The sequence below is a fragment of the Hippoglossus stenolepis genome, chromosome 3 (genome assembly GCF_022539355.2).
Source record: "Hippoglossus stenolepis isolate QCI-W04-F060 chromosome 3, HSTE1.2, whole genome shotgun sequence".
NCBI classification, from domain to species: Eukaryota; Metazoa; Chordata; class Actinopteri; order Pleuronectiformes; family Pleuronectidae; genus Hippoglossus; species Hippoglossus stenolepis.
Window position 1 is genome coordinate 21,182,722 of NC_061485.1, and position 14,461 is coordinate 21,197,182.

A 14,461-nucleotide genomic window follows, 5' to 3' on the forward strand; every position below is an offset into this window, starting at 1 on the left:
CTCAGGGCTGTGTTTGCTGGATTTCCTTGTGTGTGTGTTTTCCTGTTGTCTTACTTCCCTGGCAGGCCTGTTCTTTTGTTTGTCTTTTCGTGTGTTTGCGTTAGGGGAAACAGACAGACAAACGTCTTAGAAATTACATCAGAGGCTCCCATTAGTGATATGATTACTTCCCTTTATTGACTGATTCATTAAAATACAATAAAACATGTGAGCATTGATTTCATTCTTCCTCCAGTGTCTGCGGCCTCGCTATTGGGCTGCAGAGAGATAGTGAGAGAACATCACATTTACAGAGAGGTCTTTTTAATCAAATAACTATCACTTGTGAGTCTGTTGATAATAAAAGTAGTTACAAGGACACGGTATGGGATCTTCAACAAAAGTGTCTCACCACCGTGCCGTGCACCAATCAAATTCTTGTACCTTTCTCCTCAAGTATTTCCTCGATATACTCTTCGAGCACCGGGGCCACATGATCCAGCTGTTTTGGGGATAGACGGACGGTGAACTCCACTGTTTTATCCTGAGCGCAAACGCAAAAGAGGTGTTAGTGGCTGGCATTTAATGACAACAGGACATTGGAAACCAGCAGGGTCACCAGCTGTGAAGGTAATGTACAGTAACTTGCATGTGCACTCACAGGATTCCCATCATGTTCCACCTGAGGAAGCTCTGGCACAGTGACTGGTTCTAACTGACTATCTTCCGACCGAGGCCCCAAGTCCTTTGTACCCTCTCTATCCTGCAGCACAAGATAGCAGGAGAAAACAGTGATAGAGACTTTACAGCCTCGAAATATGAAGATCGACAACACCTACACTGATCACTTATCAATAAACTCTGTTGTTTCCTGAGCCAAAGACAGTTTATCAGCCTCTTATACTGATGTGACACTGCAGGCGACCTCCTCCTCTTGAGTTTTGTAACTTTATCATTCAAACTTGGAAAAGCTAAAACATCACATTGGAAAATTAATGAGAACTGTTAGAATAAATGTGTCATTCCGTCTTTCCTGTTGGATAAAATAGACAGAATAATGCTGCCTTTTTAAAAAAGTGGCCTATACTGATATGTTATTAGCTATATGGACACCATACCACTGCCAGTTATCTTTGTAAAAAATGTTATTTTAAGTCAAATGGAGCAAAAGAAGTGACAATGCCTGTTGCAACTCAATTTGTGTATTTTGTGATCATAGGCCAACAAACCAAAACTCAAACTATTATCAATTTACTGTTGCACATGTAAAAAAAACTGCCCAATTGAAAAAGTTGTTAGGTATTTAAGAGTGAAAGATTTTTTTTTTTTTTGTATTATTTAATCATCAAAATATCTGCTGAGTATTAATCTTTAGTATTAAACTTAGTGATTCGCCAATCAATGAATCGGCTTTTTAAACTCTATACAGCAAATGCAAAATCACACTGTATAATCAAATGAATGCTCATCCAGTGGAGCAACAGGACAAAATAATGTGAGATAAACTTGCTTGGTTTATCTTACCCTCATCTGCTTCATCTCTTTTAGGCTGAAGAAGGTGATGTGTCCCTCTGTCCTCTCGGCCAGCAGTGCCACCAGGCACACCAGCACCAAGCAACCAGCCACTGCTCCGCGCATGCTCATTCTGCTCCGTCCTGGACGCACGCACACATAAACACACATACTGTACATGGGTATACAGGCCCTGCAGAACAGTATGGGTTCATGCAGACATACAGTAAAGTCAGTTTTTCCACATGAGCAGGGGTGAGTGCAACTGAGGGCAGGTCACTTACAGAAATTAGCAGTGGGAAAGAGGCGGCAGTCAAAATAGGTCAAACGTACAGAATTTGACATGAGGTGCAATGTGTGTGTGTGTGTGTGTGTGTGTTTGTGTGTGCCAGAAACAATTACAGAGTTCAGAAGAAGGACACAGGCGAACATGTGTGTCATTATGCAAGGGAGAGGTTGACAAGGCAGCAGATAGGGGAAAGAAAGGAGTGGGAGGAGTGGGGGAGAGATGCGTGAAAGTAACAAACAAACTGCTCCACTGACCAGAGAGATAAGATGCCGGAGTGAACCAGCCACACTTACAACAGCAACCCAGCTCTGTGCTCTAATGTTAAAGAATGAAGGCAGGACGTGGACGGGGAGAAAGACAGGAGCAACAGAGGGTATCAAGTCTGAGAGACAGAGAACAGGAAGGAGCCGTTTGTTACTCACTTGCTGTGTGAGCGCTGGTCAGTCACTTGGGGGAAGTGTGCTTTAAGATGAGCAGACGTCCACCGGTGTGAGTGTCAGCTGGTCCCAGGCAGCCTTTATATCAAGTCCTCTCCTGATCCCCAAGCTTTTTACTGTCCTTCCTCACATCCGCTCCTCCACAGGCTCCTTCCAGCACTCTCCTCCACGCTCCTGGAGACACACATACTACTCAGGAATCTGGCTTTTTTATTAGGGCACTAAGCTCACCACGCTGTATGTATGTGGGCCTGTGGCAGGACGGACAAAACGACACATTGATGGAGGAGCCCCTGCGGTGTCTGCCGTATTATTAGGGGGGGCTTTCGGGAACCACACAATGCGATGCCCTACACATGTTAATAACTGTGGTGGGATACTATTGGGTGAATATGAGAAATCACTCTCCATTCAAACTCCCTTTATCACACATGACAGCAAACAAATACATATCCAGTCATTCAACCTTCAAACAACTTAATATGAAGATAAAACTACAAACTAACTTTATCTTAACTGCGAAATGAGCAGCAAAGTTCAGTCTGTGCTTTTTTTTCACTTCAGTCCACAATTAAATACTGAACTGGTTTATTTAATTATTCTGATTAACGTGCTGGACGTCAATGCTGTGTATAAGTGTGTGTGGTCCAGGTATTACTCATGTTGTGGGGACCTAAATCTGTTTACACAGTCACATTACAGGGACTTGTCTTCCTTATGGGCACAAAAAGCAAATCCTCATAAGGTAAATCAGTACATTTTACGGTAAAGGTAAAGTTCTAAGGTTAACGTGGTGTGTGTTAGGGTGTGTCTGTGTGTGTGTGTGTGTGTGTGTGTGTGTGTGTGTGTGTGTGTGTGTGTGTGTGTGTGTGTGTGTGTGTGTGTGTGTGTGTGTGTGTGTGTGTGGCAGCAAGGAGACAATCTGCCCAAAGAGGTCGGTCATAAATTCTCTTCTCTAAACTACTATTCCACACACTGTGATGTTTATGACCCACAAGTAATTTACTTGCGCGCAAACAGAGCCACATGCACTCGTTCCTAGGAAACCGTCACAACTGAAGAACTTTAATGATATTTCTCCCCCAAATTTGACACTTCACGCTGACATGTTATCGCAGGTGGCGCCTGCGCTGCCGTCAGAATACAAGTGGACAATTTGAAATATTGTAGCTGCTCAATGTGGTTTTATTGTATTTATAGTGCGTAGTGTCATCATAACACTGCCACACTGACGCACAAGCTCTTATTACATTTTTCCATCACCTAATGTTAGCTCTTTAACAATGTGTTGTCAAATACATGGAATCATTTTTTAATCTATCTATTTTTAAATGCCCTTTACAACTTCAATATCCAATTTGAATAGGGTATGAATTGCATATACCTCTACTATCATAGTTATGTAACTCATGTGTATAAATAAAGAGATATTACTTGTTATTTGACCCTGTGCTGGATCAAATCAACATCTACAGACACTGTGACCCTGAGCTGGAGATCAGAACATCTAGACCCAACTCAGTATTACATCCAAAATCAACAAATGTCTCATATCTAATTAAAATCAAAGGGGTGCTTGTTCAAATACTGATACATTTCTATTCATTACCTCTGCCAAGGACTGAATGGTTTCACGTATGTCTGTTTGTTGGTTTATATGTTTGTTTGTCAGCAGGATTGAGCCATAACTACTGTTTAATAATAATTCATCTTTATGAAAATCTTGATGCATTTATGGATCTTGATGAAAAAAATCAGCTGGGAACTGATTTCTATGAGTGTGTGAAATTTGGTGTAGCTTGACTGAAGCTAAGGAGCTGTTCTGCCTCAGCAGAGGTATTCAATCTACAGAGTGCAATTCTAGTTTACACTGCAGTCCATTCGTTTTTTGGACCATAGTTTGTTCTCTGAAATTAGCACTTTACTGCCTGATAAGATATTTCAATCTGAATCACTACCACTCACTGCACTGACTCTGTGCTTGTTGGACTTTATCTTTAGAAGATATGTCTATAGTGACATTGTGAATGTGAAATCAACTCACAATCTGTGTCACAGAGCTGTTGTCCAAAAACTGCAATGTGCAATGTGTTCATTCATTACCATGGGCATGAGTCACTCCCACATACACTGCACTACTACTGTAAACACTAAATGTATGGATTTTAAAGCCCCTACACACACATGGCCCTGTCACACAGCCGATTCTACACGGTGCTCAATCACCACAGAGTTTGACTGACATCTCCCTGACTCACCTGTTGCATCTGTTGGGGGGAGACAACACAGTAAGCAAAGCGACTCAGCCAGAACTAGAATGGCACTGACGGGAACAAATACCTCGGTACCTGATTTCTTTTTTCGTTATGATCCAGGAAGTATTCCTTTGGAAAAATGTGAAAATGTTGTGAAACAATGTTGCAGAAAGTGATCAAAATATTCCAGTATGCACATGATGTAATGGGGTTTTCCCCTGACCAATACAGCATCCTCCCACCAATCCGTCCTGTAGTTATTGTGCAATCTTGCTTGAAAACAAACCAACAAACAAGTAGACTTGGGTGAAAACATAACTACTTTGGTGGAGGTAATAAGGCGAGGCAAACGTTTTTATAAAGGACATGGACATTAAAAAACAAACAGATACAAAATAAAAACAGGAAAAACTATTTGAAATCTGAAAGCACAGTTTAAAACAAATTCAAGCAGAAGAAAATATTAGTATAAGAGATAAATAAATAAAAAGGAAACATCTGTATAGAAACTCAAAAAAAGTAGAAAGGGGAATATAATAGAAATAAAACAGATAGAACTGTGTAGAATAACAAAATAAAAATAGACTGAAAGACAATGATCCTGAGAACTTGTGAAATAGGCTAGTTTAGTGAAGAGACCAGTGTGGATGCACAGCATCATGAAAAGAGGATACAGAATATGTAGACACACAGACACAACATTCCCAAACCAGAAGCCCTGGATTAATGGTGACGTCCATGCAAAACTCAAAGCACGGACTGATGCCTACATCTCAGGGGATCTGGTGGAGTACAGGAAGTCCAGGTACGCGCTCCGGAGTGCTATTAGCAGTGCCAAGAGACATTACAGGGACAAGGTGGAGTCTCACTACAAGGGCTCCAACACAAGGAACATGTGGGCTGGACTCAAAACCATCTCTGACTACAAAGCAAAGACCAGCAGTGCGGATGTAGTGTCTGCATCTCTCCCAGAGGATCTGAACACCTTTTATGCACGCTTTGAGAGCAACTCCCCGGCTGTGGAGATCCAAGAGGCCCAGGAGGACCGCTGCCCCCCAGTAATATCCAGGGCAGATGTGTGGAGATCACTTAACCGGATCAACACACGCAAGGCACCTGGACCTGATGGCATTCCTGGCCGAGCTCTCAAGGTGTGTGCAGATCAGCTGGCAGATGTTTTCACAGACATTTTCAACCTGTCACTGCTCCAGTCTGTAGTCCCCGCATGTTTCAAGGAGACCATCATTGTCCCTGTTCCCAAAAAAACAAAAATCCTCTGCCTGAACGACTACCGCCCAGTAGCACTCACTTCCACCATCATGAAGTGTTTTGAGCGGCTAGTCAAACCATTCATCACCTCCTCCCTCCTGACTCTCTGGACCCTCTTCAGTTTGCCTACAGGCCAAATAGGTCGACTGCAGATGCCATCTCCTCACCCTTCACACTGCCCTCTCCCACCTGGACCAGAGGGACACATATGTGAGAATGCTGTTCATTGACTACAGTTCAGCATTCAATACCATCGTGCCCCTGAAGCTCGTCACCAAGCTCAGAGACCTTGGGCTCACACATCGCCCTCCGTGACTGGATTCTGAACTTCCTGACGGGCAGACCACAGGCGGTGCGGATAGGTAGCACCACATCCTCCACCCTGACTCTAAACACCAGTGCCCCCAGGGCTGTGTGCTCAGTCCTCTCCTGTACTCCCTGTTCATGCATGACTGCGTGGCCACTCACAGCTCCAACACCATCATTAAGTTTGCTGATGACACGACCGTCATAGGCCTGATCACCGGCGACGATGAGAAGGCCTACAGAGGAGGTCAGAGCCCTGACATCTTGGTGCCAGGACAACAACCTCCATCTCAACGTCAGCAAAACAAAGGAGCTGATCGTGGACTACAGGAAGAGACAAGGAGTAGAACACGCCCCCTCTCCATCAACGGGACTACGGTGGAGCGAGTCAGCAGCTTCAGGTTCCTCGGGGTCCACATCAGTGATGACCTGACCTGGACCAACCACACAGACTCCATCAGGAAGACGGCCAGACAGCGGCTCTTCTTCCTCCGCAGGCTGCGGAGGCTCAACATGGATGCCAGGATTCTCTGCAACTTCTACAGGTGCACCATAGAGAGCATCCTGACTGGCTGCATCACCGCCTGGTACGGCAGCTGCACCGCCCTGAACCGTAAGGCTTTACAGAGGGTGGTGAAGTCTGCCCAACACATCACCAGGACGGAGCTACCATCCATGGAGGGCCTCTACACCCAGCGGTGTAGGAAGAAGGCCAACCGGATCATTAAAGATCCCTTTCACCCCAGCCATAAACTGTTCTGCCTGCTGCCGTCTGGCCGACGGTACCGCAGCATCCGGGCCCACACCACCAGGCTCAGAGACAGTTTCATCCCCCAGGCCATAAGACTTTTAAACTTCTCCAATCTGTCATAACTCTGCACCTTAGCATATTTGCACTATTGCATATTTGCACTATTGCACACACTTGCACTATTGTTTTTCTTTTTCTTTAGGTGTATATATATATTTTAGATATGTATATTTTATTTTAAATTTTAAATTTTGATTGAGCATTGTTATAAGAGAGCCTGTGACCCAAGCATTTCATTGCAAGCGACTGCTTAATGTTATCGTTGTGCATATGACAATAAACTCTTGAATCTTGAATCTTGAGAACACATAGATGTACTCATGATGGATTGTGTATCCAGCAGGGGGAGGCATTCGCTCTGATCTCGCGGTGTTTGGCTGATCTCGCGGTGCTTGAATCATGTTAAATCTGGCTGACACGAGTACTCCCTGTCTTTTTCCTGCGGAGCAGCAGCAGAGCGGACGTGCTGCTGCTGAGTCACTGATCATGGTAAGTACATAGAAGGATTCGCACTGCTCCATGTGTGGACTCACTGAACCACTGTGTTGCTGTGGGACTCGGCTGTCTGATTCCACCGACGGTTTAACTCTAGAAAGAGCGGTTTTAATGTGTTTACCGCAGTTCAGCTGTAGGCCTCTCCGCATGCGTGCCGCAGTTAGCCGCCCAGGTAGCTAACTGTTGCTACGTGTGCGTCTTTAGTGTGAACCGCTGTCAACACTGACGCTGCAGAAACCGAACACCGACAGCTTTGGTTACATGCATGCAGGTTACATGCAGACATTTGCATTTTCAGCCTCGGTACTCGAGTTGGCGACAGCAAGCTTCACGCTAATGTTAGCCGGGCTGCTAGCACAAGTTAGCTTCAAGGGCCCAGGTCAACACGTGGGTTCATCAGGACTACCACGTGGTTGCGTGTAAAAGTTATGGCAGCTCATTTAGGTCACTACACTGGAATCCGAAACAATAGTTACTGTTTTATGCCTCACCCAGACAACTATAACCACCAGTATGCGATTAAAGACAACGTGATATGCTAACTCGTGCCTTAGCGCTCACCACGTGGAGACTGCTAAACACGTAGCATCGAACACGAAGTGTTGACAAACTGTTTACGCTTGTTTCTGTGGTATCAAATGTCATTTAATATTAGCCGCATGGACTTAAACTGTAATTTACCCCTTCCAGGTTTTGTTACACGTGCTGTTCGAGCATGCGGCAGGCTACGCGCTGTTCGCCGTCAAAGAGGTGGAGGAGATCGGCATGCTGCTTCCTCAGGTGGGTCCTCCGGCATCCTCTCCATGCGCTGCTGTGTTCAACCTTTTAATACTTTTTAATGGTTTTGTCAGTTTTTAATGTGGAGCTGATGTAACTGTGTGCTTCAGGTGGAGGAGAGCGTGCTGAGCCTCGGGAAGTTTAACAGCATGGTGAGCCTGGCTGCCTTCTTCCCCTTCAAGTCGGCCCAGGCTGCACTGGAGAACATCAACGCCATCTCTGAAGGTGTGTTCCGTTTTCTTCTAGCAACTGACCATAGTGTTAAGTTTCCTCAGCTGTAATGATGTTATCAATCTGTCAATCCACTGAGTCAAAAGTGCGGACGACTTTCCAACCCTGAACATCTGAGGAAAACAAATGCAATACAGTAGTTTAACAAGCTGAGTCTTAACTTAGATTCGCTGTTGCTTATATATCGTATTTAATTGTGATACATTCAATTTAACTGACCATAGTGTATGGCGTATTTCCATGCAATACAGTTAAAAGCATGTTTACAGTCTAAATTTTATTACATTTTATTCCCACATTGCTTTATAGCTAGTTGGTTGCTAGTAGTTGAAAGTGTGGATTTTCACACTTAGTGAGTCTGATTGCATTATTAGGTACATTGGCGCCACTGCTTTAAAATGGTGAGTGCACAGAAATAAAATCCTGTCTGTCATCCACAGGTGTGGTTCATGCTGACCTGAAGCTGTTCCTGGAAACTAATCTGCCCCTTTCTGGGAAGAAGAAAGCTGTGTTGGGTGTTTCAGATGCCAAAGTGGGAGCAGCGTTACAAGAGGAATTCAGCGTTTCCATCCAGACCAGTGGCGTGGTGGCCGAGATAAACCGAGGTGAGGTGTTGATTCACCAATGAACAACTTGCCCTATCGTGGCCTGTTGTGATGTGATCTTGAGATCCTGAAACTCATGAGGGTTCATACTGAAAATCTGAACAGCCACTGGCCACACCCTGTTCATTCCCCTGTTCCACCTAATGCCAACAAACCCTTATGTCTTTGTCTCCTGTCAGGTTTGCGTCTGCACTTCCACTCACTGGTGAAGGGTCTGACTGGCCTGGCTGCCTCCAAAGCACAGCTGGGTCTCGGCCACAGCTACTCCAGAGCTAAGGTCAAGTTCAATGTGAACAGGGTCGACAACATGATCATCCAGTCTATTGCTCTGTTGGATCAATTGGACAAAGATATCAACACTTTCTCCATGCGTGTCCGGTAGGTTTTCTGCATCAAGCCTCTACACTAAAGTGCCTGCTGGTTAAGTTTTGTATTGCAATACATTGAATGGCCCTTTTTTTTTTTAAGTATCGGATTTTCTGTTTGTATGTTAGTAGATTGTCATACCAGTCCAATATAATGCTTGATCTAGTGAGACTTACAAGTGCATTCACTGACCAAACCTGTTGTGGGTTTATTTAGTAAAATGTATAGTTTCTACTGCCTATTTTCCACAATGACTTCCCAGGTGTTACAACCTCTTCCTTCTTTCTACAGTGAATGGTATGGCTACCACTTCCCAGAGCTGGTCAGGATTGTGCCAGACAACTCATTGTACTGCCGCCTGACTCAGCTCATCGGAAACAGGAAGGAGTTGTCAGAAGAGAGTCTGGAGAGCCTGGAGGAGGTGGTGATGGACGGCGCCAAGGCTCAGGCCATCCTGGAGGCGTCACGCTCCTCCATGGGTACGCATATCATATTCTTACTGTAGGCTTTAGTGTAGAGTTTTGATTTCATCAAGGTGTCTGGCCCCTTTTTTGCTCACCCTGGACCAACACATGTCCTTGGTGGATAACACAGGGGGGCATATTAACCTCTGTCATAAACCTGTAGTGAAGGAACAATTCCTCACTGCGGATCCTGTCGGGAGAGACATCCACACATTTTATTTTAATAACCATTTAAGTATGCATTAGTCGCAATGTGTCACTGACCAGTTGTTTCTCCTGCTGCCTCTCCAGGTATGGACATCTCCCCCATCGACTTGATCAACATAGAGAGGTTCTCTAATCGTGTGGTGTCTCTGGCTGCCTATCGGCTGGAGCTGCAGGAGTACCTGCGTTGTAAGATGAGCCAAGTGGCTCCAAACCTGGCGGCCTTAATTGGAGAAGTGGTGAGTAATTGTCTTAGTTCAGTTATTAGAATTTTTTTCATTACTCATGGGACCAATGATGGTAAAATACAATCTGTCAATCCACTGAACCTTTGTGTTGAACCCTATGTGTGCTGATGGTCCTTTAAAGAAAGTATCAGTTCTCATCAAAATCTATTCTACTGGCATTCTAATCACTGGGACTGTCTGTTTCCTTTAGGTGGGAGCTCGTCTGATCTCCCATGCCGGCAGTCTGACCAACCTGGCGAAGTATCCGGCCTCCACCGTGCAGATCCTGGGAGCAGAAAAGGCCCTGTTCAGGTACTGGGGCACCCCCTCCCTGCTGGGGAAACAAGTGGTTGCAGTGATGGCAGGGCTGGGCGGTAGCAGAGCAGGGTGACTGGAGCAGACACATCTCGTCTTCTCTGGAGTGATCCCTCTCTCCCTATTGCACCCCACAGTCTGAGCAGCCACTCACAGCACTGAGGTAGCAGATTGAAAAAGCTTCTTACAGCTCATAATGTTATCTCTTGTTTTGATTGGAACATGTTTGTTCAATGCCAATACACCTAATCAGACATTGTCCCTGTGAAGCACTTAGCATTCCAGTAAACATGATGGAAAGTCATAATTTATTGCTGTATGTTTCATTGAGACATATTTTTTTATAATTATATTTATGTGCACTTTAATGGCACAAGTGTGTGTATGGTGACTTATTTGGTAAGTGAGATGCAGAGCCCCTTGTGGAGCTGACTTGTAACATCTGGTCATGTTCAGTAGCTTCTCCACAAGATGGCGCTATAAAGTCATTGTAAGGCCAGTTGTACACGTCAGCCGGTGCTGCAAGTGCAGAGAAGTTGATAGAAATTTTACATGCCTGAGTAAATTAAAACTCAAACTCTCAAAAGTTTCCATAACACTTGCTTCAATGGTGCTACTATTAGATAATGTTTGGTTTCTCTAACTGTTCAACATGAATGTGAAAGAAGTTGTATTTTTACACAGAGCTCTAAAGACAAAGGGCAACACCCCTAAGTACGGCCTCATCTTCCACTCGACCTTTATCGGACGTGCCGCCGCCAAGAACAAAGGTCGCATCTCCAGATACCTGGCGAACAAATGCACCATCGCCTCGCGCATCGATTGTTTCTCTGGTGAGTGACGGGAACTTTGCAGAATAATGATGTTTTCGCTTTGGCACAAAGTTCATGTGGCGAAATTGCAGTGATGCTCATATTTTTCGTCAACAGTATACATCCCTCGGGTTGATGTTGAAGCTTTTTTCCCTGAGCAAAGCCACATGTTTTGTACACTGTCAAGTTTATACTGAATCGCTGCTGGATTTGTGTTGGGTGTTTATTTCCTGTTTTACTTGTATTTCAGAGGTACCTACGAGTGTGTATGGTGACCGGCTGCGTGGACAGGTGGAAGAGCGTCTGTCTTTCTATGAAACGGGCGACGTGCCACGGAAAAACGTGGATGTCATGAAAGAAGCAGTGAAAGAGGTGAGCTCAGATTACAGGACACTGCCCATGCGAGTTGGTTACTATGTTTTTTTTTTTCAAATGCTCTTATGATACATTCGAAGTCTGTCTATGCTGTGAGTGATGACAAGTCTCATCCTGACTTGACTGTGAGGGTAAAATGATTTAATGAGCCTGACACAGCTTTGCTTTATTGTAAAAACAAACATATCTCTGCGCTTACATTGTTAAAATATTTTTCTTTTCCCTCTAAGGCCACTGATGTTGCAGCTGAGATGAAGCGTAAACTAGACAAGAAGGAAAAGAAACGCAAGAAGCGTGAAAAGAAGTTGGAAGAACTTGATGCAAATGGTGACGCCAACGGAGAACCTGAGGTAAGCCTGTTTTTAGTTTTGGGCAACGCATGTTTTGATTTGAGATTTGACCCACCTGTGGTCCTGTCTCAGTGTACTACATGCTAAATCAGCCTGACTCCGAACCATTGACAGGCCCCAAACAATGGACCTGATCGCTGAAGTGAGTCAGACAGTGAAAAGCTAAAGAGGAGATAATTATTATAGCATTATTCAATGTTGGTGTTTTGGAATAAAAATGGCCACTTGCCCCTTTTCTAACTATTTTATCTTGCCTGCTGCAGGTGGAGAACGCTGACACTACCTCAGCTAAGAAGAAAAAGAAGCAAGCAGCCGAGGAGATGGAGGTGGAAGCCGAGGAAGCTCCCGCTGCAGAGAATGGAGCAGAAGACACTCCATCCAAAAAGAAGAAGAAACGAAAGGTGGAGGCAGAAGAAGCAGCCGTCACAGAAGACATAGCGGAGGAAACGGAGACTCCATCCAAGAAGAAAAAGAAGCGAAAGACTGAATCCGAGGAAGCGGCGCCAGCAGAACAGACCCCAGAAACCCCGGTGTCGGAGAAGAAGAAGAAAAAGAAGAAAAAGGATGCTGACGAATAGACTATGGGCAAAGACTAAATCTTTATTTTTTGTACAGTTTTTTTTAATTCATTATGCTTTCGGGAGCTAGTTTGTCCACAGCGTCATCTTATAACTTCAAAGAAGGCTATGCTGCAAACGAAATGCTTGTAACTGTGCCTTGAAGTAATAGTATTTACTTGTATTTCTGTAAATAAATGATCGGTGAACGTTTTTCATCTCACATCTGTCTTTTTTTGGTGTAAGGAAGTCAAGGGTCATTAATGGATTTTCAGTGATGTTTACTGAGGCTGTAGTGCAGAGAACAGATTGTGACCATTTGCTAAAGCACTCTTAATGTCACTGCATTTTTAGAACTGGGTCTTTTCACATGAACGAGTTGGAATACTGCATCAGCTAAAACCTTTATCTTGGTGATCTCCTTTACACTTGACATCTATTGCACTTCTGTCCGTCCTGGGAGAGGGATCCCTCACATGTGGCTCTCTGACGTTTCTACGTTCTTTTTACCCTGTTAAAAGGTTTTTTTTTTTAGTAGTTTTTCCTTACTCTTAAGGGTTAAGGGCAGAGGATGTCACACCTTGTTAGTTTAAAAAGGCACAGATGTAATGACTGATCTATTTTGCAATTAAAAGCCTGGAACACCTGATGACACAAATGAAGATATGTCACTAACATCCACCGGAGTCTGCATGAACGGGACCAAAGGTGTTACTGATGTGTAAAGCCCTGAGACAAATTGTGATTTGGGAATATGGGCTATACAAATAAAATTTGAATAGAATCTATTTGTGAAATCAGTGGTGACACCCAGGCCCAGTTAAGAAATCACCAATGTATCTGAACTGTCAAAGAGTATTATAAGTATTATTGCACAGCCAACAGACAGTGAAACATTTTGCACCTGAACTATGTGGTGACATAATTGTGTCTTCATCTACATGAAAAAGTTAGGGCCCAATGTAAAGTGTCTGAACCCCTGATAGGGTTTTGTTTCCATTAATAGATGGATATCTGTGGTGTGACATGCATGTTCTTGGCCAAGATTGATTCTGTTTACGAGACATAACAGGGTGGGGAACCTGGTTCACACAAATGCGATTCTATATTTATATGACAACTTGTCGATTGAGAGCCTCAGTACTAGAATACTTGAGTGGAATTATTTATGTAAGAGCATGACTGAAGAATTAAATTGAATTAAAACGTGCGGGTCCTCTTTACAGACACTGTTCAAACGAAACACCTTTTGAGGTTTTATAACAACTGAAGGCTGCCACAGGTTCTCTTTCATGTTTGGAAGGAGAGGATGGGATAAGTATTCAGCTGCAACATGCAACTCCACTAGATGTCACTAAATTCTACACATTGAACCTTTAAGTTTGACTGTTTCTGGACCTGCTTAACTTGTCCAATGGTCTTTGGAGTTAATACATTGTGCATTTTGACTCAAGCCTGATTCTGCTCTGGCCCATAACTGCCAGGTGTGTGTTGTGTGTCTTGGAAATGTGTTGCATAGTAGACATGTTTACATGGACCCCAATATCCTGATATTAACCCAATTAAGACAAAAGCCTGGATTAAACACTGCCATGTAAACAGTATTTTCCTATAACTTGAATAAAGTCATACTCGAATAAACAAGCAAATTAAGAAATGCGCAGTATTCTGACCTGAGTCACATCATGTAGACATGTATACGTCTTAATCACAGTCTCTTATTGGAGTTTTCAGCGCATCTAGCAACATCCACATACAGCAGTTACCAACTGTTTGACGACACGTGCCGAGTAGTAGGACGTAATGTGGACATGTGTCATAATCA

At 43.9% G+C, this 14,461-nt stretch overlaps 2 protein-coding genes and 2 non-coding genes across 4 annotated transcripts; 3 read left to right on the forward strand and 1 right to left on the reverse strand.

Annotated features, from left to right (window-relative positions):
- Nucleotides 1-151: 151 nt before the first annotated feature.
- mlnl (motilin-like) lies at nucleotides 152-2,439 on the reverse strand. The gene is made up of 5 exons (XM_035152518.2): nucleotides 2,203-2,439; nucleotides 1,504-1,634; nucleotides 641-742; nucleotides 424-523; nucleotides 152-257 (listed from the first exon to the last, which is right to left on the reverse strand). The coding sequence occupies exons 2-5, from the start codon at nucleotides 1,621-1,623 to the stop codon at nucleotides 250-252; spliced, it is 330 nt and encodes a 109-aa protein (XP_035008409.1). The 5' UTR covers nucleotides 1,624-1,634; nucleotides 2,203-2,439; the 3' UTR covers nucleotides 152-249.
- A 4,826-nt stretch (nucleotides 2,440-7,265) lies between these two features.
- nop56 (NOP56 ribonucleoprotein homolog) lies at nucleotides 7,266-12,849 on the forward strand. The gene is made up of 12 exons (XM_035151324.2): nucleotides 7,266-7,347; nucleotides 8,044-8,133; nucleotides 8,241-8,355; nucleotides 8,802-8,966; nucleotides 9,146-9,344; nucleotides 9,624-9,811; nucleotides 10,088-10,239; nucleotides 10,439-10,539; nucleotides 11,227-11,375; nucleotides 11,605-11,726; nucleotides 11,960-12,079; nucleotides 12,343-12,849. The coding sequence occupies exons 1-12, from the start codon at nucleotides 7,345-7,347 to the stop codon at nucleotides 12,655-12,657; spliced, it is 1,719 nt and encodes a 572-aa protein (XP_035007215.1). The 5' UTR covers nucleotides 7,266-7,344; the 3' UTR covers nucleotides 12,658-12,849.
- LOC118105538 lies at nucleotides 9,873-10,004 on the forward strand. The gene has a single exon (XR_004695135.1). It is a non-coding gene; the product is annotated as a small nucleolar RNA SNORA26 (small nucleolar RNA).
- Nucleotides 11,821-11,886, forward strand: LOC118105536. The gene has a single exon (XR_004695133.1). It is a non-coding gene; the product is annotated as a small nucleolar RNA SNORD57 (small nucleolar RNA).
- Nucleotides 12,850-14,461: the final 1,612 nt, after the last annotated feature.

Coding starts and splice junctions, on each gene's coding strand:
- mlnl (XM_035152518.2), bottom strand. CDS start 1,623: ATGAGCATGCGCGGAGCAGTGGCTGGTTGCTTGGTGCTGGTGTGCCTG. Junction 743..1,503: donor AAGAGATGAAGCAGATGAGG/GTAAGATAAACC, acceptor CTTGTGCTGCAG/GATAGAGAGGGTACAAAGGA. Junction 524..640: donor TGGAACATGATGGGAATCCT/GTGAGTGCACAT, acceptor GTTTGCGCTCAG/GATAAAACAGTGGAGTTCAC.
- nop56 (XM_035151324.2), top strand. Junction 8,356..8,801: donor CATCAACGCCATCTCTGAAG/GTGTGTTCCGTT, acceptor TGTCATCCACAG/GTGTGGTTCATGCTGACCTG. Junction 10,540..11,226: donor GCAGAAAAGGCCCTGTTCAG/GTACTGGGGCAC, acceptor ATTTTTACACAG/AGCTCTAAAGACAAAGGGCA.